This window comes from Pongo pygmaeus, chromosome 12 (assembly GCF_028885625.2).
Source record: "Pongo pygmaeus isolate AG05252 chromosome 12, NHGRI_mPonPyg2-v2.0_pri, whole genome shotgun sequence".
NCBI classification, from domain to species: Eukaryota; Metazoa; Chordata; class Mammalia; order Primates; family Hominidae; genus Pongo; species Pongo pygmaeus.
Genome location: NC_072385.2, coordinates 118656442 through 118683988, shown reverse-complemented (window position 1 = coordinate 118683988; position 27547 = coordinate 118656442). Strand labels below are relative to the sequence as shown.

Below are 27547 nucleotides of genomic sequence, written 5' to 3'. Positions count from 1 at the left end.
GTGAAGAGTTAAATTACTTGATTTTCCCCTCAAAACTTGGCAATGCAGTTCTTCAGGGAGGTGAATAAAGTATGATTTCTTTAAAGAATATGGTCAAATCCCTGTAAAAACAAAATATGCATAAATATTCATGACAACAAAATGCTCAATGACTTAATCTACTGCTTACTAGTAGAGGTAATAAATCTATTCTGGTTTAATAGTCTCTACATTTCTTGGTAATATTATTTTGAAAGTTTTAAACAGGTGGTGTGTTTCCCCTTTAGGGTTGTTATTTTGCTTGAGATAATTTTCTACTTAGTATTTTCAATTAGTAGCTTAAAAAAACGCATTTTAGAAATAGTCTACCATAAAATTCTGAATTTCATCCCCCACTGAGTTTGCTTCCCTAGTCTATAAAACTAAAGGACATGTTTCCATTTTTAACCGACTTTATCTTCTGAACACTTTTTTAAAAGAATGCTGCAAAGATCACACTTCAAAATACATTTACAATAATTACAAAGGTAAGATATGAGGGAAAAAAATCAAGATACAGAACAATGTGCACAGCCTACTTACATCTGTCTAAAAAATAGTTATATAAGTATGTACAGCCATCAACTATCTCTGGATGGATACAAATGGGAAACACTGACTTTTTATTACATACTATTTTCAACACTTGAGTTTTGGGGTCACATGTGTATTTTTTTAAAACGTAAAAATGAGTTAACTAGAACAAATACTAGAAGAGAAAATTCTCTCAGACTGACCATGTGCTAACCATCAATGCATAAAATTAAAAGGAAAATGCAGGTGAGGGAGGCGGCTCCATGGATCATCTGAGAGAGCTGCTGGGCTCCAGGGGGCCTCTGCTGGCTCAGGACAGTGCTGCCCTTCAAGATGCACAGACTGTGCATGAGAAATAAGCCCATAAATTCTATCAATACTTTTATCCAAGGCTAGTAATCTACCTAAGTTAGCATTCCTGCAGCACATATCCAGGAGGTGGAAAGAGAAAATGTGAAAAGACTGTAGAATTAGAAACAAGTTGAACTGACAACTGAGTGAAAGCTAAGCTTCACTGGGTGTTATTATGTGTAGGCAACAAATTGAAACCACTTTGATTTCAATTTCCAAGATGATTCATCTGGAGTTTGTCATATTTAATTCCAAACTCAGCAGTGCTGTTTTATGCAGAGGAAGATGCTGAAAACACTCAAATAATGAGCCATTAGGCAGTCAATGAAAAACTCCTATATACTTAAAACATCCAACATCCAACTATCTTGTCTACCGGTGTTTCCTTCAAATCCATGAGGGTGAGAACTCACAACTGCAAACCTGAAGCCTCAAGCTGTCCTGACATGCAGCACTTGACATGACTCCTGAACTCATCTACATACCAATCAACAGTCACTGAATAACTACAGTGAGCTAGGTCTGGTGATACAGGAAGCAAGAGAATTCCTGTCTTCAACTAACATTGCCACACTGAGCGGAAAGAGATGTGTATCGACTGTCATCCTAAAATAACTGCTTCCATGGGTACACACACAAGGAACAGAGAGAGATGGAAGGAGGCCAAGTAAGTTTCAGAGGAGGTGCCTCTGAGCTCAGACTTGCCTGCCCACAGCGGGGAGAAGGAAGAAGTATTTCAGATGGGGAACTGGATCTGCATGTGCACAGAGGCACTACAAAGGATGTTAAATTCAGAGAAATCTAAGTTCTGAGCAGCCAGAACATAAGCTTCAAAAGAAGCAGTGTCAGGAAGCACGGCTGCAGGGGTAAGGAAGAGCCAGCCAGTTCACTGAGGGTCTTATCTGTCATATGCAGGATGTTACCTGGTAGACATGGAGGGGCACATGAAAATATCCTGCTGCGAATTACCCGTTAGGTTTGCATGCCACCAAGATCACTCACGTCTGAAAAAGACTGACACTGCTTCTTTGGAAACAAAGCTCGAGCGGCCGCTGTCCAAGTAAAAAGCAGGTAAAGCCTGGAATCAGGGGCTTTACATGACAGGATGTCACTTTTTACCAGAGTAACCTTGAGGAAATAACCACACTTCTGAGTTGTATCTTCTATAAAGAAGATTCCTTTTCTGAGAAATGAGGTTGTTCAAAGGATCAAACGGCAGAATGAATGTGAAAGGTACTTTAAGACAGCTGTTTAGAAAAATCCCACACCGTGTTCTCCTCTGCTCTCACACCACAACAATCACCAACACAGAAGATGTCTGTGACCAAAAGTGGGGGAAGAGTTTCTCCCCACCAAGTGAGCAATCAGTTTGGGAGCAGACAGGAATTGGGTGTCCTCCAATTCAATTCCTGGAGACAGCGCCAGATCTGATGTCCAAGAACAGAACACATCCAGCTCAGAAGAAAGATGAAAGCCAGAAGGCTCAGCAAGGCAGCTTATCCCACCCTCTTCCAGTAAGATGAAAAGTATTTATGTTCAAAACAGTAGAACGCATGTGCTCTGACAGAGGTAAGTACAGGGGAGTACAAAAGCACATGGGGGAGGACCCAACCCAGCTTGGAGGACTGGAGAAAGGTTCCTGAGTGAGGTAACACCTGAACCAAGTAGCTAAGCAAAGAAATGGTGGCAAAAAGCATTAAAGGCAGAGTTTTTGGTATGGCTGCAGCACGGAAGGATGAAGTTGGAAAAACAGAGGCCAATCATGGGATGTGCAGAACATGCTGGGGCAACGGGAGATCCTGAAGGATTTTGGGTGGAGAGGAGGATGTCTACACCTCCATTTTAGAATGACTACTCTGGCAGTTGTTTGGGGGAAAATACAAAAGTAAATAAATGAAGACAAGGTGATGTTCATGAGGCTGTCGCAGGACGTTTAGGTGAAGAACTATGAAAGACTGAATTAAGGTGAGGACACGGGGTGGAGAGATGGAAACAAATGGAGAGGTGGTAACTCTCACCCACTCACTGGTGACGCATCTGTCTGTCTGGAAGCCATTCAAAAAGGCTTTGCATCTTGATAGGAAAAACATCCTGGATTCTCTCTAACTCTTCACTTCTACTTTTAGACCAACAATCGGATGCTTTCCAGAGGTTGCCAAGAAGCCCCTGGAGAACTAGCTGACTCATGCCCGTGTGCTATCTCAGGCTACCAGAGGGCACCTCTTTCCATCTGGAGCAGCTGAAAGGTTAGAAACCAGGTGTTCAGGCATCATCACTGGGCCCCATGGACTGTACTGGCTTCTCTTCCCACAGGATTAATGCTGCTTCCTCAAGCAATGACTCTGAACAGCGGCTACCCTATGTTGTTGCACCCAGAAAGGGAATGGTGGTGGGTGGCTGGAACTATGCCACAGGGTGGGTGCGTAGTGTGACAACCAGGAGTTAGAGAATAAGAGATAGCATGAGGGCAGGAGAGCTCCAAGGAACACTTTCAAAGGAAGAGACAATTTGATAGATGTGATGGTTAATATTAAGTGTCAACTTGATTGGACTGAGGAATGCAAAGTATTGTTCCTGGGTGTGTCTGTGAGGGTGTTGCCAAAGGAGATTAACATTTGAGTCAGTGGACTGGGAGAGGCAGTCCCACCCTAAATGTGGGTGAGCATTGTCTAATCAGCTGCCAGTGTGCCTAGAATAAAGCAGGCAGAAGAAGGTGGGAGAAGCCAACTGGCCAAGTCTTCCAGCCTTCATCTTTCTCTCATGCTGGATGCTTCCTGCCCTTGAACATCAGACTCCAAGTTCTTCAGCTTTTGGACTCTTGGGCTTACACCAGTGGTTTGCTAGTGGCTCTTGGGCTTTCAGCTGCAGACTGGAGACTGAACTGTCGGCTTCCCTTCTTTTGAGGTTTTGGGACTCGGACTGGCTTCCTTGCTCCTCAGCTTGCAGATTGCCTATTGTGGGAATTCATCATTGTGGGTGGTGTGAGTCAATGCTGCTTAATAAACTCTCCTTCACATATACATATATCCTATTCCTTCTGCTGCTCTAGAGAACCCTGACTAATACAATAGGAAAACGGTGATAGAAATAAGAACGACAGTTAATGGGCAGAGATGGTGGGTTGATAGAAGCTGGATGGAAGAAACAGAAATTGGGGTAAGAGGGAGAAAGAATAAAAACCCAGACGTATTCTTTATACCACAATGTCAAGCTCTATGTCCTTTAGAGTAGGTACTCTAACGCTGAATTGATAAAAGGGTACACAAAATATAAGACCTGGAAATAAAACACACTTTCCACCAAGTGGAAAGACTGTAGGAACACAGAAGCAGAAACCAAGATCAGCACATCTACTTTGAACCCTTATCCTTCAGTATTTTGCTTTATTTCTTGGCAAGCTTTAGCTGTGGACACCCCAAATAGGGTTTCCTGCAGAGTGACTGCGGTATGTGAATTTGGAAAGAGTGGTGGCCAGATACAAAAGGTGGGATGGAATGTAATGGTTTTCTCCTGACTTATCTGAGTCACAAACAGTACATGCATTAGGACTTTTCATTTTGGTACAAAGTAATTTACTATCAGGGAAAACAAGAAAAATATAAGTTGTACTAAAATTTTCCTCCTCCAAGAGAACTACTTTAATTAAAGAAATGAAACTGAAGATTATAGGCCAAAATGTGGCTGTGCAGCCAGCTTTTCAGCTTTCTTAAAAGCTGTAACTTGTTGTCTGTCCAACATCCATCTTCAGTTCTCTACTTTGCTGCCAGTCTAATCCACATTTACTTAACTGTCTCATATGGATGTAGAGCAAGCGGCAAGGTCTTGAGGTCCAGCACCATGCCATAGTCATCTTCCAACACCAAGGCTCAGAAGCAGGGTGTGGCACATGAGGGATGCTTAATGACTGACAGCTGACTGATGGAGTGGCTGATATGGTTAGGTTTGTGTCCCCACCCAAATCTCATCTTGAATTATAATCCTCATAATCCCCAAGTGTCAAGGGAAAGACCAGGTGGAGATAACTGAATCATGAGGGCGGTTTCCCCCACGCCGTTCTGGTGGTAATGAGTGAGTTCTCACAAGATCTGATAGCTTTATAAAGGGGTTTTTCCTGCTTTGCTCAGCACTTCTTCCTGCTGCCTTGTGAAGAAAGTGCCTTTCTTCCCCTTTGCCTTCTGTCATGATTGAAAGTTTCCTGAGGCCTCCCCAGCCATGCTGAACTATGAGTCAATTAAAACTCTTTCAAGTCTCAGGTAGTTCTTTACAGCAGTATAAAAACAGACTAAAACAGTAAATTAATACTGCAGAAAGTGGGGTATTGCTATAAAGATACCCGAAAATGTGAAAGCAACTTTGGAACTAGGCAACGGGCAGAGGTTGGAACAGTTTGGAGGGCTCAGAAGAAGACAGAAAGATGTGGAAGGGTTTAGAAGTTCCTAGAGACTTGTTGAATGACTTTGACCAAAATGCTGACAGTGATATGGACAATGAAGTCCAGGTTGAGGTAGTCTCAGATGGAGATGAGGAACTTGTTGGGGAAAAAGACGACTCTTAGCAAAGAGACTGGTGGCATTTTGCCCCTGCCCTAGAGACCTGTAGAACTTTGCTTGAGAGAGACGAATTAGGGTATCTGGTGGGAGAAATTTCTAAGAAGCAAATCATTCAAAAGGTGACTTGGATGCTCTTAAAAGCAATCAGTTTTATGCATTCATAAAAAGAGATGGTTTGGAATTGGAACTCATGTTTAAAAGAGAAGCAGAGCACAGTTACTTCTAGGAAGTAACTAACTTGCTTTTGATTTTACAGGCTCATAGGCAGAAGGGACTTGCCTTGTCTCAGATAAGCCTTTGGACTTGGACTTTTGGGTTAATGCTAGAACGAATTAAGATTCTGGGGAACTGTTGGAAAAGCATGACTGGTTTTGAAATGTGAAAGGGACATGAGATTTGGGAGAGGCCAGAGGCAGAATGATATGGTTATGCTTTGTGTCCCCACTCAAATCTCATCTTGAATTATAACCCCCATAATCCCCATGTGTCAAGGGAGAGGCCAGGTGGAGGTAACTGGATCATGGGGGTGGTTTCCCCCAAGCTGTTCTCATGAGATCTGATGGTTTTATAAGGGGCTCTTCCCACTTTGCTTGGCATTTCTCTTTCCTGCCATTTTGTGAAGAAGGTGCCTTGGTTCCTGCTCACCTTCCTCCATGATTGTAAGTTTTGTGAGGCCTCCCCAGCCATGCTGAACTGTGAGTCAATTAAATCTCTTTCCTTTATAAATTACTCAGTCTCGAGCAGTTTTTTTTTTTTTTTAGACGGAATTTCACTCTTGTTGCCCAGGCTGGAGTGCAATGGCACAATCTCGGCTCACTGCAACCTCCGCCTCCCAAATTCAAGCAATTCGCCTGCCTCAGCCTCCCCAGTAGTTGGGATTACAGGTGCCCACACCATGCCCAGCTAATTTTTATATTTTTAGTAGAGGCGGGGTTTCACCGTGGTGGCTGGTCTCGAACTCCTGACCTCAAGTGATCCACCTGCCTCGGCCTCCCAAAGTATTGTGATTACAGGCATGAGCCACTGCACCTGGCCCTGGGAAGTTCTTTATGGCAGTATGAAAATGGACAAATGTAGTGGCCTTCCAATCTTATGTATTCGGGAAAGGTACAGCATGGGGTAAGCAAACAGTAGGACCTTAATAAAGATGATATAGTTGGAATGGAAGAATGAGATCTAATTTCAGCACCAGCATCCCAGTTCAATGACATCCACTTAGAGACCTCAGTAAAATATATTTTGAGAACTCAACTGACCTTTAGGGGGAAAAAATTCAAGTTTACAATAAGGTACTATGCATTTGGTCAAAGTAAAGCTTCACTGTGTTTCAACGTACTTAGAGTTTTAGAGGAAATTATTTGGTACTTGTGTACACACATAGCACTAATGAAAAGGTAAGAGTAAAATACATTTGCCAAATTTCCACTTAATCACTTCAGTCCCTTAATTTATAATACATATTAATGCATGTTTCTTATTTCACATTAAACCATACCTGAGATATTAAAAAAACAAAATTACTAGAGTATAATAAAGTTATATAAAATAAGTATCTGTATAAAGCAGCAGTAGCTACCAAAGAACAAAAAACACCATTCCCAAAACAAAGTAACACCTTAGGTGAACTGGTTAAAAGAATAAAGCATTCCTGTTTCTTGTCCAAATGCTGACATGAGAATAAAATATGCCCAAAACCAGTATACACACAATAGTGATGGTGTCCTGGGAGAATCATGTGTTATGGATGGTCTTTCCACGTGTCTTCTTGTAAATAAACACTGATGGATGAAAACCTATCTACCACCACAAATGGAAGGTTTTCACATCATCCTAGTTCTTAGATATGATTTGGAAGGCTGAGGCAGCTAGAACTTTGACAGACACATGAAATTATTTCCTTACATAAAATATAAGACCTGGAAATAAAATACGCTTTCTACCATGTGGAAGAACTATAAGAACATAGAAGAAATCAAGATAAATGCATATTTACTTTTAACCCTTATCTTTCAGTATTCTGCTTTATTTCTTTGCCAGTTTTAATTGTGGAAATCTTTTTTTTTTTTTTGCACTTCATATTAGGATGAACTTTATTATTACATTGTTGTACAATTCATTGGTAAAGTTAAAAAAATACAAATACATGATTTGATTGTTGTCCCAGAAAAGAATTTTGTCACATTGCCAGCTGTTTCCTCAGCGACTCTTGCTCCTGTCAGCAATTCTGTATGTAACTGCAATAGTTTGTGTGACTTGAGAAAGATGTGCCAAGGGTGTCCTCACAGTGAGAAGGGACCAGGCAGAAATCCTGGGGCCCTCGGCCTCCTTCTGCCTGCCCTCCGGGGGGATGTGATGACAGGACCCCGAAGCTATGGCTGTGACAGGTGGGGATCTAAAGGGGGCAGTCCCATGAAAGACACATGGGGACACCAGCTCACTGGGAGCTTTTGCTTCCCAAACAAGATGTGGGCAGCATGACTCCAGCCTCCGGAACCAAACAATGTATCTTTAATTGTGGAAATCTTAAACAGGCTTTCTTATAGAGTGACTGCACTATCCGAGTTTGGAAAGAGTGATGGTGAGATATGAAAGGTGGGATAAAATTGAACGATTTTCTCCTAACTTAACCCAGTCACAAATAGTACATGCTTTGGGACTTTTCATTTTGGTATAAGGTAATTTACTATCAGGGAAAACAGGAAAAATTTAAGTTGTATTAGAATTTGTCTGGGGTTGGGAAAGGAAGAATCTTGCCTCAATAAAATCTGGACCTTGGATTTATGTACACAGTGGATTTTAAAGTCTAATCAATTTAATTATCTACTCTTAAAATGATCCAATACAAAAATTAGATAATTTCTCAATGCAGATAATGAAAACTGGTCTGTCTATACAAGTACTTGGAAGGATTTTTCAGTGGCATCTGCAATACTCTTGTGTCCACAAAAGAAGGCACATGTAACTTGAGGCCATGTTTACCTTTCACTTGGAAATTAACAATAAAGTTACATAAAAGCTGTCTGACATTTTTGGCAAGTATGAATAATATGTTTCAACATTCTGTCTGTACAACTGACTACTCTCATACCTCTGGCTTAAAAAAAAAATAAAAGTGCAGTATTGCTCAAAGAATTATGTCGCCTACTTTCCTAAGTTAGGCACAGTCATCTTCCTTTTAGAAAGTAAATTAAAAAAACAATTCTCCATTTTGCCTTTCCTACTACTTTAGCCATTCCTAAGAATTTAGTAAAATTAAGTAAATGAGTAAATTAAGTAAAAATTAGAGGGAGGAATCAATATTCACAATAAATATTAAACTCTACTTACTGATACCTGGAGAAGCAACTTTGTCGAATACAGGAAAGCCAAGAGCTGCCTGCCACTTGGAATACATTCTGGATACATATGTAATCAGTTCCTCCAAAAATTAAACACATGTTTTGAGTATTTTAGAAAAGGCTTAACTCTGCTCATTAATAAGCTGGAAATCATGAAGACTCACCCTGTAAAGAGGATGGCACTTGTCCCTGAAACATGGGGCCAATTGGGCATAGATCTGGAGGCTATAGTAATATGCTGCCAGCTGGAGAGATAACGCAGAGGGGGACTGCTTTTCAAAGCACCGGTTAGCATCTAACACCTAGGAGGGAACATGTTAGAATTAACTCAACTGAAAGGAAATTAAGAAGATCATTATAAAGCATTACATTTCTAGTCATTCCTGCAGATTTTTTGTACAAAGTTCCCATTATATCAACTCAAGCTCAAGATCAACTTAATAATGACTATATTAAAAATCACAAGGCACTATAAAACAAATCCTATGCAGTAAAAGTGGATGTAAAGATCGACATTTAAGCTAACTGTAGAATTGACTCTCTAGATACTGACCGGGATCCTTTCAGCACCTAAGAAATAAGAGGAGGAAATGGCACGCAACAAACAATTTTACGGATGAAAATTCACAGTATACATTTTCCATTTGGTCATTTTAAATTCTTCTTCATTGGTAAGGGCAAACTTACTTGTGGTAAGGCAAGAAGGTAAGCAAGAGCCAAGGTCATGTCATTTGGCAAGGCTTCACTTGCTAGTTGCAAGAGAACTGAATGCAGAAAAAGAAATATTATTTTACTGAGGTTGCATATGATATTCATAGTTATTAAATGCCATGTTTTCAGCCCTATAAGATTTCAACAAATAATTAGTGGCCGAGACCTTTTAAGAAAGGCTGTTCGTACCATCTAAAAACAGATCATATGGAACTGTGTTAAATAGTAACCTTGCCTTAATTCAGAAAAAGTATACTATTGGTTACTTACACATGAGGAAATTCTGTCAGGGCAGCTGCAAAGGTTAAGTGCAAAGACATGAGAGAGGCTGGTTTCCTAGGGCTGGGTCTTTCGGTTTTAAAGATGCAGACCATGCTACAAAATTGTGTTTCAACGTTAGCTAATATGGAGGGTGATAATATGAGTACTAAAGATCAGAGCAATAAAATAGCTTTAGGAGTGCAAATTTAGGGTAAATCTTTTGATTACTACAATGATGATAATATGATTTTGTTCCTTCCAATAACACCCCTCTTCATCACGCTCCACAAAAAGAAAATCAGTCTTTCGTTTTGCTTGTATGTCTTAAAATATCCCAACCATTAAAAACTTTTCTTTTCCACATAAATTTTTACACAAACCACAACTTGCCAATGTCATAGCTTTAACATAAGAGTATGCATTGTCAATACGGTCTGTGTTTGTACACAGCTTGTTTCAATAAGGATGTATCCTATTCATTTAGGATCTCAATAGCAAATACTAGGTAGTCATATGTAATCACAATATGAATCCTTTCTTTTTAAAAAAACACAGATGCTCATGATCAGCACTAATGAAGGAGATAGTATATGAATAATTCAAAGTAAATAATATTTGACTTTGGAAATGCACCACATGATTTTTCCAGAAGATTTACCCTCCCAATTATGTCTTACTTAGACTGACATTTAAGTTGTTTGTATAATCTCTGTTTAGCTGATAGTCTAGGCACTGGGAATGGTGGGAGGGTGAGAAGGAACCTACAAATGGCTCAAGTGTCAGAGGCTGACTTAGAACTCTAAATTTCCTGTGGATGACTCACAGAGAAAACCTACTGTGTCTTCCCCACTGTGTATCTACAAAGGGAACATCAGTTATCCAAATATTTATTTCCTACATGTTATCCGAACCTTATGAACCAAATGGACCACCAGTCAGCCTCAGCTCCTGCAAGGAATCATACGGTTTTAGAGACATTTTCTAATCAAAAGCTATTTATTTCAAGGTCTACTTCCAAATTTATTCCTTCGCTCAACATCAACAAGAACCTTCTTTGAACAAGACACTGCCTTATGAATTAGAATCCTTTCAAGAATAAAAAGACTCTAAACAAATAATTTCAAATACAATTCAAAGGGCCCAAATCAAATTTTGTACAAGCTATTACAAGATCAAAGAAGAGGTAGCTGGGCATGGGGGTTCATGCCTGTAATCTCAACACTTGCCTACCCTGCCTCGCCTATTACTTCCCATGAAACCTGGGCCCTCACCCATGCCTTCTCCTGGCTCCTTCTGCCTCTAAACCACCAGGATGCTTCCCCACCTGGGTGTGTCCTGCCTTCCATTTTTAGGAATCTGTGAATATAAACTTCTTCCTTCGTGACAATCGTTTCCATGTCTGTGTGTCTTACCAATATCCAGATAAAACCAAAATCCCAGGCATGTTTTAGAACAACAACTACAACAAAATCTATACATATATAATGAATCTCTTGCCTACAAAATCCAACAGAATGATACAGCAGGAAGGAAACCATTGTCAGAACCAGAAAGTCCTGGGATCAAAGCTCAGGTCCCCAACTGATTGACTACATAATTTTGAGTTCCAGAATTCAGAATGTTTTGGACTTTAGGAGGTTGTGCTATATACATATCATGTATTACATAACACCCTAAGTATGGTGTGGGAACACCCAATAATCAAAGACATTAATATCTCTGCTGCAAAACATCTGAATACTCATATTAAGTGAGATAAGCAGACTATAAAGTAGCCTCATGTCAGTTTAGTTCAGGTTTTGATGCCAAACGAATTATAAAAATCTTTCTGGTTTTCAAAGCATTGTGCATTTGGGGTCTGAAGCATATTTGCCTCCAATGTAAATGAGGATTAAATGAAGTAGAGTATGCAAAGTGCAGAGCATCATTCTAGCACACAGAAAGCACCCAGTAGGCTCCCTCCATCCCTCTATAAACCACAGGCTTGAGTAAGCAAATTCTTTTCTTCAGTTACAACATGTTTTCATTTCCCCCTAAAAATGACTGATAAAAGGTTCTTCCAATAACAACCACAGTGCAACAGAGACAATTATTTCCATTTTAGATAAATCATAATTAATGAATTAACAATTGCATTTAAGCATAAAGACTAATTTCACCAAGAAGCAAGAACAGACTTAAATAGTCACACCTGATGAGCTGACACACCTCTGTTATCTTATTTCCTGTGGCTTAGCTGCTTCTTAACGAGCACTCAGCAATCATTTGAATTAGTTCCCCCTCACAACCTCTCTATGGAAGAAGTTAGATGTTTTCCTCAACTTACAAGAGAGGATTCAGAGTCACAGTACTTTTTTATCTGCCTAGTGCCAACACACAAACAAATCATCTCAGTGTTAGAAAAGAATTCTCCCCTTGATAACTCTCCACTCTGATAACTTCCACAGTCCCCTTTCTTTTCACTGCTAACCTTACAAATGAGTGGTCTGCCCCACTGCACCCATTACCTTGACACTCCCTCTTTCCTCAAGTCCCTCCATCCCTGGGTCCCAACTAATATGACCTCCAAAGGTCACCAAACCCAAGGTCTTTTCTCTCTTCTTTTTCTCTTAAATCTCACTGTAGCACTAGGCACTGCCAGATAGGCCTGCCTCTGGCTTCAAGGACACTGAGTTCTCCTGCATCTGTTCCTCAGATGATCCTCCTCTGTGTGCGTCACCAGATCTTCGTCCTTGATTCTTCAATGTGAGTATTCAGTTAGGTCAGTTCTTCACTATCTCTTAATTCCACCCTACATCCTCACCTAGAGAATTCAACTACATTTTTTTTTTTCTTTCCTTTCTAAAGAGATGGGGTCTCGGTCTACTGCCCAGGCTGTAGTGGAATGGGACAGTCTTGGCTCATTGAAGCCTCAAAATCTGGGCTCAAGTGAACCTCCTGCCTTAGCCTCCCATGTAGCTAGAATGACAGGCGTGTGCCACCACACCAGACTATTGCTTTAAAATTTTTTTGTGGAGACGGAGTATTTTCATGTTGCCCAAGCTGGTCTTGAACTGATGGCCTCAAGTGATCCTCCTGTCTCGAATTCCCAAAGTGCTGGGATTACAGGCATGAGCTACCATGCCTAGTCTCAATTCTATTCTTAAATTCAACTGGTACCCTGGTCTATTTTCCCACTATTTAGGTTTGAACCATCTCATAAGACTGGCCTTACCAACTCCTTGTTGGACACTGCCACTCAAACACTACCTCAAATTAATCATTCTTTATCCAATATCTTTCATATTTCTAAAATAGTACCTTATTTTCCCAATAAACTAAACTTAACACCACAGAGTCATCTTGGACTTCATCCTCTCCTCTGCTGCCAGCACTTGGTTCCTAGTCAAATCCAACTGAATAATTTCCAAAGAACTCTTTCACACATACTTTCTATTTTCACTGCCACAAACTCTAGGCTTTAATTGTTCAAAAATTAGACCGTTTCAATAGCCCCCCAATGCTGCTCTACCTGATGCCTTCAGTCTTTCTCCTTCCAGCACTTTCTTAAAATAGCAGTTTCATATTAATTTTACTCAAGGACTCAGTAATTGTGTCATTCTCTAGCTCAGAAAAAGAATCTTCGTTAGTTTCCCATTCCCTAAAAAACAAAAGTTAACATTTCCTATGGAGCATTTAAAGTCTCCATAAATATGGGCCAACTTTAATTTGTGGTTTTAATTTGCCATTAAACCTACCCTGTATGTCAACCAAATCAGTCTGCTATCCAAACTCTCTGCCTGTGCTCATGCCATTGCTTTGTATAACAAAAATAATAAAATTAATCTAAAACACAAATACCTATAATTTTAAAAATATATGCTCTGAGGAGCCAAACATGAAATAGGTGTTTTATATCACTTAGCTCTATGTGTCTCAAAAATCCTGCAAGAAGACAGTATTGTTTTTACACAGGCTTGGAAGCTTATGTAAATCTGCCAAACTCAGAAAGGCAGTTCATCTGTAAAGACAGGAAACAGAAGACCCAAAAAAAAATCGATGTCTTTCTTGATCAGTACCTATCAGGCTATTGACAACATTACGCTATGACAAACAATTAACACATGCCATTTAAGAATGTGAATGAAGATATTCTTAGGATAAATTCCTAGAAGTAGAGCTACTGGGTCAAACAACACATGCAACTGCAATTTTCATTGCTACTGCCATGTGGTTTCTCAATTCTCACTTTGAGCATCTCCTCCAGAAATGCTGTTGAGCTTGTGCAGTTCACCCACCTGAACATCCATGAGGTCTAATTCCCTAGGGACTTCTTGACATCTATTTCAACCACCCAAGCCAGCTGGAGAATGTGCAAAATTCTTTTGACCAGTTAAAGACCTCATTCATGAGTTGACTCCTCAGAATTAATCCTAAGCAAAAGGCTCTCTGGCTTTCTATTACTCTTTCTAGGAAACTATGACTCAGACTTTAACCACACGTCACCTGGTGAACTCCACTGAAATCCAGAAGAGTAATTCTATTTAAATTCTTCAGTGATTGGGTTCTATTATCCAGACAGCCCTCCTACCGATTAAAACTGTAAACTCTAGATAAAATATAAAAAACAAGTATTAAAAGGCCGGGCATGGTGGCTCATGCCCGTAATCCCAGCACTTTGCGAGGCCGAGGCGGGTGGATCACTTGAAGCTAGGAGTTGGAGACCAGCCTGGTCAAGATGGTGAAACCACATCTCTACTAAAAATACAAAAAAACTATCCAGACATGATGGCATACACCTGTAGTCCCAGCTACTCAGGAGGCTAACGCATAAGAATTGCTTGAACCTGGGAGGCAGAGACTGCAGTGCGCCAAGATCACACCGCTGCGCTCCAGCCTGGGCAACAGAGAGAGACTCCATCACATCACAAAACAAACAAACAACAACAACAACAACAAAAAAGTATTAAAAGCCACTGGATAGTTACCTAAAGCCAATAAAAACTGGAAGATGGCTGCCATTTGAAAGAATGAATGGTATTGGTGAGTTTCCCATCTTTACAGCTTCAATCCTGAGGGCAAGCTCCTGCCCGTGCCATGCTGGGCAGGTAAAACTCAGATAGAAAACCCGCAGTCTTGAAAAACCACAGCCCAAAAAATCCACACCAGCTGAAAGTAAGAGAATTCTGGCGGTCCCTTATAAAACTAAACAAACCCATAATCTTTGACCCAACAATACCATTAAAATTTACCTAAGAGAAATGAAAACACATGTCCACCAAAATACTTGTATGAGAGTTCACAGCAGCTTTTTAAAACTAACAACCATAAGCTGAAAGACCCCAGGTATCCTTTAATAGAAGCGTGGATGTACAGTTTTATATGCATACAATGAAATACTACTCAATAATTTAAAACAAAAACCTACTGATGGACGCAACATAGATGAATCTCAAAAACTTTCACTTTAAGTGTTATACAAAATATATGATTGCATTTAATGAATTCTAGAACAATCAAAACTAATCTACAGTGGGGAAAAATCAGAGCATGTGGTGCCCTGCAGGAAGTGTGGGTTGGGCAAGTGCTGGGAAGAGGCTGAGACTTTCTAGGGTGGCAATAAGGTCTGCATCTTGACAGGAGTGAGGGTTACACAGGTGCTGCACTTGTCAGAATCTGTATAATCATACAACTAAGATTTTTGTAATTCACTGTAAATTTTAAAACACACAAAAGTAAAAAATAGTTAAAGATATGCAGTGTAGTGTCAAGAGGTGAAGTTTACTGATATCTATGATTTACTTTGAAATGCATCAAAAAAGAAGTTGGGTTTGGTTGATGAATAGAGGGGTGGAGAAATACAGGTACAGTAAATGTGGCAATATTAATTGGAGGGTACACAGGAGTGTACGGGAGTGAATGGAGAATGAACAGGAGTGAACAGGAGTTCACTGCAAAATTATTTCAACTGTACTGTGAATTTTAAATTTTCTCAATAAAAATGGTGGGGAAGAAAAATGAAAGAAATCCTTCCTGAAAACTGTGTCAAATGCTTAAGCTCCCTGTCAGTTACTTATTTCCCAAAGGGGGTTTCCTAGAAGACACTTCTGGACAAGTTACATATGCCTGGTCTCCAGCACTGCACTCAGCCAGCTGTTTCTGGCCACACTAAACCCATGGCCTCCCAGCTGCTTCAAGACTGGAAGAATCCCAGGCATCAAGTATACCACTCTCCACAGGATTTGAGATGGAAAGGAAAGGAATCTTTCTTCTCAAATCCCTAACACAATTGTTGTTGAAGTTATCTCATGACTTTTTTTCTCCCACACAATAATCCCAGGCATTAATCTCTATAACCCAAGTGCCTAGCCCAGGGCTCTCCTAACTAACATGAATTGTAGGGAACTGATGGGAACAGTGGAGAACATGAGTCTCCACTCCACCCCTGGGCATCAAAACTCTCAGCAGCCCTCACCCAGACTCAGAAATCCTAATAAAGTAGAAATCAAAACCCACACTTGGAAGTTTCTTAGTCTTGGAATCCACAAACCATATGAAGCAATATTTGACAAAATATTCAGAGAAGATGGTAAGTAAGTTTCACTGGGATGCACAACATGTAATACTGGCTAGAGACTGAATTACAGGGACTTTGCCATTAAACATAAAAAATAAATAAATAAATAAAACCTGCTCTACATTTGGCAGTGTGCATGAATTTAATTTGTAATGCTAGTTCTCAAACTTTGAATATAATGCATTGTCTAAACAAGTTATATGGCCAAAACCAGAGGAAATCTATGCTTAACTCTCCCCATTCCAAGATGGCCAAATAGGAACAGCTCCGCTCTGCAGCTCGCAGCGTGATCGACGCAGAAGACAGGTGATTTCTGCATTTCCAACTGAGGTACCTGGTTCATCTCACTGGGACTGGTTGGACAGTGGGTGCAGCCCACGGAGGGCGAGATGAAGTAGGGCGGGGTGTTGCCTCACACAGGAAGTGCAAGGGGTTGGGGGATTTCCCTTTCCTAGCCAAGGGAAGCCGAGACACACTGTACCTGAAAAAAATGGGACACTCCCGCCCAAAATACTGTGCTTTTCTCAAGGTCTTAGCAACCGGCAGACAAGGAGATTCTCTCACCTGCCTGGCTCAGCGGGTCCCATGCCCATGGAGCCTTGCTCACTCCTAGTGCAGCAATCTGAGATAGAACTCTGAGGCAGCAGCCTGGCTGGGGGGAGGGGCATCCACCATTGCTGAGGTTTGAGTAGGTAAATAAAGTGGCCAGAAGTGCGAAGTGGGAGGAGCCCACCACAGCTCAGCAAGGACTACTGCCTCTACAGACTCCACATCTGTGGGCAGGGCACAGCTGAACAAAAGGCAGCAGACAACTTCTACAGACTTCAACATCCCTGTCTGACAGCTCTGAAGAGAGCAGTGGTTCTCCCAGCATAGCATTTGAGCTCTGAGAATGGACAGACCGCCTCCTCAAGTGCGTCCCCGACCCCGTGTAGCCTAACTGGGAGACACCTCCCAGTAGGGGCCAAGAGAAACTTCATACAGGGGGTGCCACTCTGGGATGAAGCTTCTAGAGGAAGGATCAGGCAATAATATTCGCTGTTCTGCAATATTTGCTGTTCCGAAGCCTCCATTGGTGATAAACAGGCAAACAGGGTCTGGAGTGGACCTCCAGCAAACTCCAACAGACCTGCAGCTGAGGAACCTCACTCTTAGAAGGAAAACTAACAAACAGAAAGCAATCGCATCAACATCAACAAAAAGGACATCCACACCAAAATCCCATCTGTAGGTCACCAACATGAAAGACCAAAGGTAGACAAAACCACAAAGATGGGGAGAAACCAGAGCAGAAAAGCTGAAAATTCTAAAAACCAGAGCACCTCTTCTCCTCCAAAGGATCACAGCTCCTCACCAGCAATGGAACAAAGCTGGATGGAGAATGACTTTGACGAGTTTACAGAAGTAGGCTTCAGAAGGTCGGTAATAACAAACTTCTCCGAGCTAAAGGAACATATTCTAACGCATTGCAAGGAAGCTAAAAACCTTGAAAAAGGGTTAGATGAATGTCTAACTAGAATAAACAGTGCAGAGAAGACCTTAAATGACCTGATGGAGCTGAAAACCATGGCATGAGAACTTCATGATGCATGCACAAGCTTCAGTAGCCAATTCGGTCAAGTGGAAGAGTATCAGTGATTGAAGATCAAATTAATGAAATAAAGCAAGAAGACAAGGTTAGAGAAAAAAGAGTAAAAAGAAACAAACAAAGCCTCCAAGAAATATGGGACTATGTGAAAAGACCAAATCTACGTTTGATTGGTGTACCTGAAAGTGACGGGGAGAATGGAAACAAGTTGGAAAACACTCTGCAGGATATTATCCAGGAGAACTTCCCCAACCTAGCAAGACAGGCTAACATTCAACTTCAGGAAATACAGAGAACACCACAAAGATACTCCTTGAGAAGAGCAACCCCAAGACACTTAATTGTCAGATTCACCAAGGTTGAAATAAAGGAAAAAATGTTAAGGGCAGCCAGCACGAAAGGTTGGGTTGCCCACAAAGGGAAGCCCATCAGACTAACAGCAGATCTCTTGGAAGAAACCCTGCAAGCCAGAAGAGTGGGGGCCAATATTCAACATTCTCAAAGAAAAGAATTTTCAACCCAGAATTTCATATCCAGACAAACCACGCTTCATAAGGGAAGGAGAAATAAAATCCTTTACAGACAAGCAAATGCTGAGATTTTGTCACTACCAGGCCTGCCTTACAAGAGCTCCTGAAGGGAGCACTAAACATGGAAAGGAACAACTGGTATCAGCCACTGTAAAAACACGCCAAATTGTAAAGACCATCAATGCTAGGAAGAAACTCCATCAATTAACGGGCAAAAGAACCAGCTAACATCATAATGACAGAATCAAATTCACACATTAACAATATTAACCTAAATATAAATGGGCTAAATACCCCAATTAAAAGACACAGACTGGCAAATTGGATAAGAGTCAAGACCCATCAGTGTGCTGTATTCAGGAGACCCATCTCACGTGTAGAGACATACATAGGCTCAAAATAAAGGGATGAAGGAAGATCTACCAAGCAAATGGAAAGCAAAAAAGAAAAGCAGGGGTTGCAATCCTAGTCTCTGATAAAATAGACTTTAAACCAACAAAGATCAAAAGAGACAGAGGAGGCCATTACATAATGGTAAAGGGATCAATTCAATATGAAGAGCTAACTATCCTAAATATATATGCACCCAATACAGGAGCACCCAGATTCATAAAGCAAGTCCTTAGAGACCTAAAAGAGACTTAGACTCCCACACACTAATAATGGGAGACTTTAACACCCCATTGTCAATATTACACAGATCAATGAGAAAGAAGGTTAACAAGGATATCCAGGACTTGAACTCAGCTCTGGAACAAGCGGACCTAATAGACATCTACAGAACTCTCCACCCCTAATCAACAGAATATACATTCTTCTCAGCACCACATCGCACTTATTCTAAAATTGACCACATAATTGGAAGTAAAACACTCCTCAGCAAATGTAAATGAACAGAAATCACAACAAACTTTCTCTCAGACCACACTGCAATCAAATTAGAACTCAGGATTAAGAAACTCACTCAAAACCACCCAACAACATGGAAACTGAACAACCTGCTCCTGAATAACTACTGGGTACATAACGAAATGAAGGCAGAAATAAAGATGTTCTTTGAAACCAATGAGAACAAAGACACAATGTACCAGAATCTCTGGGACACATTTAAAGCAGTGTGTAGAGGGAAATTTATAGCACTAAATGGCCACAAGAGAAAGCAGGAAAGATATAAAATCAACACCTAACATCACAATTAAAAGAACTAGAGAAGCAAGAGCAAACGAATGCAAAAGCTAGCAGAAGCGCAAGAAATAACTAAAATCAGAGCAGAACTGAAGGAGATAGAGACACAAGAAACCATTCAAAAAATCAATGAATCCCGGAGCTGGTTTTTTGAAAAGATCAATAAAATTGATAGACCACTAGCAAGAGTAATAAAGGGAAAGAGAGAAGAATCAAATAGACTCAATAAAAAATGATAAAGGGGATATCACCACCGATCCCACAGAAATACAAACAACCATCAGAGAATACTATAGACATCCTATGCAAATAAACTAGAAAATCTAGAAGAAACGAATAAACTCCTGGACACATACACCCTCCCAAGACTAAACCAGGAAGAAGTTGAATCTCTGAATAGACCAATAACAGGCTCTGAAATGGAGGCAATAATTAACAGCCTACCAACCAAAAAAACTCCAGGACCAGACAGATTCACAGCCGAATTCTACCAGAGGTACAAAGAGGAGCTGGTACCATTCCTTCTGAAATGATTCCAATCAATAGAAAAAGAGGGAATCTTCCCTAACTCATTTTATGAGGCCAGCATCATCATGATACCAAAGCCTGGAGAGACACAACAAAAAAAAGAGAATTTTAGACCATATCCCTGATGAACATTGATGCGAAAGTCCTCAATAAAATACTGGCAAACCAAATCCAGCAGCACATCAAAAAGCTTATCCACCACGATCAAGTTGGCTCCATCCCTGGGATGCAAGGCTGGTTCAACATATGCAAATCGATAAACATAATCCATCACATAAATAGAACCAATGACAAAAACCACCTGACTATCTCAATAGATGCAGAAAAGGCCTTTGACAAAATTCAACAGCGCTTCATGCTAAAAACTCTCAATAAACTAGGTATTGATGGAACAAATCTCAAAATAATAAGAGCTATTTATGACAAACCCACAGCCAATATACTGAATGGGCAAAAACTGGAAGCATTCCCTTTCAAAACCGGCAGAAGACAAGGATGCCCTCTCTCACCACACCTATTCAACATAGTGTTGGAAGTTCTGGCCAGGGCAATCAGGCAGGAGAAGGAAATAAAGGGTATTCAATTAGGAAAAGAGGAAGTCAAATTGTCTCTGTTTGCAGATGACATGATTGTATAGTTAGAAAACCCAATCATCTCAGCCCAAAATCTCCTTAAGCTGAAAAGCAACTTCAGCAAAGTCTCAGGATACAAAATCAAGGTGCAAAAATCACAAGCATTCCTATACACCAATAACAGACAAACAGAGAGCCAAATCATAAATGAACTCCCATCACAATTGCTACAAAGAGAATAAAATACCTAGGAATACAATTTACAAGGGATGTGAAGGGCCTCTTCAAGGAGAACTACAAACCACTGCTCAACAGAATAAAAGAGGATACAAACAAATGGAAGAATATTCCATGCTTATGGATACGAAAAATCAATATAGTGAAAATGGCCATACTGTCCAAGGTAATTTATAGATTCAATGCCATCCCCATCAAGCTACCAATGACTTTCTTCACAGAATTGGAAAAAACTACTTTAAAGTTCATATGGAACCAAAAAAGAGCCCGCATTGCCAAGTCAATCATAAGCCAAAAGAACAAAGCTGGAGGCATCATGCTACCTGACTTCGAACTATACTACAAGGCTACAGTAACCAAAACAGCATGGTACTGGTACCAAAACAGAGATATAGATCAATGGAACAGAACAGAGCCCTCAGAAATAACGCCACATATCTACAACTATCTGATCTTTGACAAACCTGACAAAAACAAGCAATGGGGAAAGGATTCCCTATTTAATAAATGGTGCTGGGAAAACTGGCTAGCCATATGTAGAAAGCTGAAACTGGATCCCTTCCTTACACCTTATACAAAAATTAATTCAAGATGGATTAAAGACTTAAATGTTAGACCTAAAACCATAAAAACCCTAGAAGAAAACCTAGGCAATACCATTCAGGACATAGGCATGGGCAAGGACTTCATGTCTAAAACTCCAAAAGCAATGGCAACAAAAGCCAAAATTGACAAATGGGATCTAATTAAACTAAAGAGCTTCTGCACAGCAAAGGAAACTACCATCAGAGTGAACAGGCAACCTACAAAATGGGAGAAAATTTTCGCAACCTACTCATCTGACAAAGGGCTAGTATCAAGAATCTACAATGAACTCCAACAAATTTACAAGAAAAAAACAAACAACCCCATCAAAAAGTGGGCAAAGGACATGAACAGACACTTCTCAAAAGAAGACATTTATGCAGCCAAAAAACACATGAAAAAATGCTCACCATCACTGGCCATCAGAGAAATGCAAATCAAAACCACAATGAGATACCATCTCACACCAGTTAGAATGGCAATCATTAAAAAGTCAGGAAACAACAGGTGCTGGAGAGGATGTGGAGAAATAGGAACACTTTTACACTGTTGGTGGGACTGTAAACTAGTTCAACCCTTGTGGAAGTCAGTGTGGCGATTCCTCAGGGATCTAGAACTAGAAATTCCATTTGACCCAGCCATCCCATTACTGGGTATATACCCAAAGGACTATAAATCATGCTGCTATAAAGACACATGCACACGTATGTTTATTGCGGCATTATTCACAATAGCAAAGACTTGGAACCAACCCAAATGTCCAACAATGATAGACTGGATTAAGAAAATGTGGCACATATACACCATGGAATACTATGCAGCCATAAAAAATGATGAGTTCACGTCCTTTGTAGGGACATGGATGAAATTGGAAATCATCATTCTCAGTAAACTATCGCAAGAACAAAAAACCAAACACCGCATATTCTCACTCATAGGTGAGAATTGAACAATGAGAACACATGGACACAGGAAGGGGAACATAACACTTCGGGGACTGTTGTGGGGTGGGGGGAGGGGGGAGGGATAGCATTGGGAGATATACCTAATGCTAGATGACGAGTTGGTGGGTGCAGCGCACCAGCATGGCACATGTATACATATGTAACTTACCTGCACGTTGCGCACATGTACCATAGAGCCTAAAGTATAATAATAATAATAATAATAATAATAATAATAATAATAAAAAATAAAAAAGAAAATCCTCACAGCTTTGAGGAAAAAAGAGTGAGAAGTAGATGTGGTACTCAGAGTTTGAGCCTTAAGTTGAAGAGACCACACACAGCCATAAAAGACACAGAGAGCTTTCTCTGTGCTGCCTGGTGAGAAGCTCAGAGAGTTAAGTCTCAGTATGTAAAATGGACACATGAGGCTGGGGAGAACCTAATATCTGAAGTGAAACTTTCCAAACAGTCTTGACTATGGTTTCACAACTGAATCCCCTGAGGTTCTCTAGAAAACACTTGATGTATGAGCCGGGTGTGGTCTGGGAGGCTGAGATGGGAAGACTGCCTGAGCCCAGGAGTTTGAGACCAGCCTGGACAACACAAGGAGACTCTGTCTCTGCATTAACAACAAAAAAAATTAGCTGGGCATGGTGGTGTGCACCTGTAGTTTCAGCTACTCAGGAGGCAGTGGTGGGAGGGTCACTTGTGCACAGGAGGTTGAGATTGCAGTGAGCCACAATCACGCCACTGCACTCCAGCCTGGGTGACAGAGCAAGACCCTGTCTCAAAACAAACAAACAAAAAAACAAAAAACAAAACAAAACAAAACAAAAAAACCTGGGCCCAACTCCACAGTTTCTGAAAAAAAAAATCATCTACAACAGATTCTAGGGCCACAATATTTCTTAAAAATTCCTAAAAGATTCTAAAGTATAACCAGGAAGGAGAACTACAGAGGTAGGTTTGAAAAAATTGTGAAATCCTAATTGGATCGACTAAAGGGCAAGGTGGTAGCGAGGACAATCATGCAGGTCAGGGGACCAGTGTGAGCAAAGGCGCACATCAGGGTGCCATCGGAGAGCAACAGCCCGGGACAGAACATTCAGGCTATTATGCCCATTTTATAGATAAGAAAATGGAAGCAAAGAAAAATGGAATAATATTCTTCTGCTTGAAATCCCTACAGCTTTTGATAGAGGGTTCCTTCAAAATGTTTAAATTCACTCACAAAGCCTCGCATTTCTTCTCAGCCTACTATCGCTTCATCTCTCCACTGGCTGGCCACACATACCCTTCCTCTCCAGGTATTGGAATCGCTTACAAATCCCTGACAAATCATAAAGTTTTGAATCTTCTTTGCCTCTATGAATTTTATTCCCTCTTCCTAAAATATCCCATTTCTTCTTCCTCCAAACCCACCTCTCTATCTATTTCCTCCCTTACTCATCCTTCCAAGTCCAAGTCAAATATCGGCTGCTTCAGAAGGCCTCTTCACAACACCTTCTCCCTCAGCTGCCACCTCTACAATCCCAATGCCTCTGGGTTTGCCTGTCATAGCGCCTATCACACACAAATTTATCTGTCTCCCCAACTCTTTTATAAGCCCATTGAAGTCAGAGACAATGTCTCCTACTTTATATTCTAAGTCCTAGGACAGGGCTAGCACACAGGTGGCTCGAGGACCTCTCTTTCAGTGAATAATGTCCACACAGTTAGAAAGGGAACTGGAAGAGATCCCTGATCATCTTCAAGTATGTTTCTCCCACTCCCTAAAGCTCCACAAGAAAACCTCACTATTTGCTTTACTTCTCAAGATCATTTTGATGTCTCATCATTTAGTTATCAACTACAACAAAGATGGCTGAGCACTGTAAGGATTCTATGAAAAGAGGAGGCCGACTAACCCAGAAATATGCACCTCTCAAGGGCGTAATTGCTTACATACTCAACGTTTCTCCAAAAACAGCACTAGAAAATATCAGCAGCCTTAAAACACTGAGAAATCAGTTTGAGAGGGTCTACTCCAAGAAAGCAGCCATCTTTAAGACCTTTAACCATGTGCTTCCATTATTTTGCCTTTTTGTAAACCATACCTTTTATATGAGAGGTATTCAAATTCACACACATGTACAAGCATACCTCAAAGATACTGTGAGTTTTGTTCCAGACTACTGCAATAAAGCAAATATTGCAATAAACTGTATCACACAAATTATTCGGTTTCTCAGTGCATATCAAAGTTATGTTTACACTATACTGTAGTCTACTAAGCATGCAATAACATTATGTCTAGAAAACCATGCATATACCTTAATTTAAAAATACTTTATTGCTAAAAAATGCTAATAATCATCTGAGCATTCAGTAAGTCCTAATCTTTTTGCAGGTGAAGGGTCTCAGTGTTGATGGCTGCTGACTGATCAGGATTGTGGTTGCTGAGGGTTGTGGTGGCTGTGGCAATTTCTCAAAATGAACCAACCTCTGCTAGCTTCATACTTTTCTTCTGTAGCTTCCTTACCTCTCTCAGCCGTCACAGAATTAAAGGCAGTAAAAGGGACGTGTTCTGGATTACACTTTGGCTTAAGGGAATGTTGTGGCTGGTTTGATCTTCTATCCAGGCCACTAAAAGTCTCTCCACATCAGCAATAAGGTTGTTTTGCTTTCTTATCATCTGTGTGTTCACTGGAGTAGGACTTTTAATTTCCTTCAAGAACTTTTCCTCTGCACTCACAACTTGGCTATTTGGTGCAAGATGCCTAGCTTTCAGTCTTTCTCAGCTTTCAACACACCTTCCTCACTAAGCTTAATCATTTCTAGCTTTTAATTTAGAGATGTGCAACTCTTCCTTTCACTTGAATATTTATAGGCCATTATAGGGTTATTAACTTGCCTCATTTCAATATTGTTTTGTCTCAGAGAACAGAGAGACCCAAGAAGAGGGAGAGAGATGGAAAATGGCTGGTCAGTGGAGCAGTCAAAACACACACAACATTTATCAATTAAGTTTACATCTTATATTGGTGCAGTTCATGGTGCCCCAAAACAATTGCAATAGTAACATCAAAGATCACTAATCACAAATCACCGTAACAGATACAATAATAATGAAAAAGTTTGAAATATTGTGAGAATTATCAAAATGTGACACAGACATGAAATGGGCAGTGTTGAAAAAATGGTTCTGATAGACTTGCTTGACATAGCATTGCCATAAACCTTCAATTTTTTAAAAAGCACTGTATCTGCGAAGTGCAATACAGCACAGAATAAAACAAGGTATGCTCATACTTTATAGACTAAATAATAAAAATATCATATAAACCAATGTTTGCAAATGTTCTGGTTATTACTTCAGCCCGTTATTATGCCAAATAATAGGTCCACATCCAACCTAGTATTTTCTTAAGGTCTCAGATTCTATCTGTACAAACTACCTTGATAACCAATCATACTTAATCCATGAGCAACTGATGTAAGACAATAAAAAGAAAAGCAAGAAGTAATAAAGAATAATTAAACAGGGAAAGAGAAACATGGCTATACTTTTCATATATACTCAATTTCAACTGTAAGATGTACCATAAATTTAATAATAGCTCTTTGGAGAAGAAAAGAAACATAAATATATCTATAACTGTCATACATGCCCTGATTAGAAAAGGATAGGTAGAAAAACATGCATCTCAGAATTGAAGAAATATGGTATACTTAGTAAAAACCTCTAGTGTTCAAGGGACCCGCACAGTGGATAGGGAAGTGGTATTTGCCTCTCCTCTCCCCAGCAGCATGTGAGTACTGATTGATAGAAAAAAACATCTAAAAATAAGCTATAGTATCAGCGTTTGGGGGGAATTAGCGGTTCTATTCCCTGTATGCATTTTCCCAAATTTTACTTTACATAGCAACGTGCTCAGTTAACAGATGGCACTGTCCAGGCTTATTGGCAGTTAGAGGTGGCCAGTAATACAATAAAAAGTAATAATAAGTAATAAAATAATAAGTGCAAGCTGTGGATAGGACTTTCAAGAAAACTGCTTTTCCTTCACCCTTTTCCTCCTCACTGACATCTGAAATATAGACAAGATAGCTGAAGTTCCAGCAGCCTTTGAATCATGAGATATTCGCTAAGGATGGCAGAGCAGAGAGAGAGGGAATTGAAAGGACACAGTCAAAGAAACTATCCTAGAACCTTAAAAAGAAGAAGGCTGAAGGAAAAAAAGGTATAAATTGTAAGCTGTCTTCAGTAAACTTGCATGCATTTAATTCTTTTCAAAAATTTCCACATGGAAAGATATTCCACCAAGCAGAAAATTCTGAAGATCAAATATGATCTATATTCTATTAAGCATAAAATCAGGAAATAAATTTTATTGAGCATTTTTTCCATTCACTAGGAGAATCACTTTACATAACTACCCAGTTAAAGATAGTAATGATATTCATCCCTTTAAATCCTCAATATAAGTACAAATCCTGAAAATAGTAGGTTCTCAATAAATGTTTTAAACAAAATTAATAAATGGATGAATGAATGAATGAATGATGGTGTCAAGTTATGCAATTCAAAATTACTGAAAAATTTCTTTTCCAAACTCTTGTTCATTCGTAAATTCTTGGTTAACAATGTTCACCTAGAGTTACACACTGCCAAGGAACTAGAACCTTCTCTCTTACCTTCAGTTGTTGGAAATACTTGTCCTTTATTTTTAGCCTCTGCCAGTTTTCCAGTTCTCAGCAATACTTCTGCAAAGCTTTCCACTGGAACATGCTGATAAGTGTCATAGGTCCCTTCAGACTACACAAAAGAAGCAGTTTCACTATGTGGTAGGGTGCCTTTTGTCCTACAAATATATGCTTAGAAAACAATTATAGGATGTTATGTTTTCTGGTGACTTGAATAATAACTGCTCACAAACTAAAGCACATTATTTTATGAAACATTTTTAAACAGATTTTAATCTCATAATGTGTCATAATATGTACCAAAAAAAATGTAAAAACCAATGAATAACATGATTAAGAACCAAGACAAATAAGTCTATTTTCACGAAAA

The 27547-nt window shown here is 40.0% G+C and overlaps 1 protein-coding gene across 1 annotated transcript in view; it reads right to left on the bottom strand.

The window, feature by feature from the left end:
- Positions 1-27547, bottom strand: part of NBAS (NBAS subunit of NRZ tethering complex) — a 393558-nt gene that overhangs the window by 132351 nt on the left and 233660 nt on the right. The window contains exons 38-40 of the mRNA XM_054476756.2: positions 27169-27289; positions 9479-9555; positions 8956-9093 (exon numbers count right to left, since the gene is read on the bottom strand). Coding sequence (XP_054332731.1) covers positions 8956-9093; positions 9479-9555; positions 27169-27289 — 336 coding nt within the window. The remainder of the gene's footprint in view (positions 1-8955; positions 9094-9478; positions 9556-27168; positions 27290-27547) is intronic.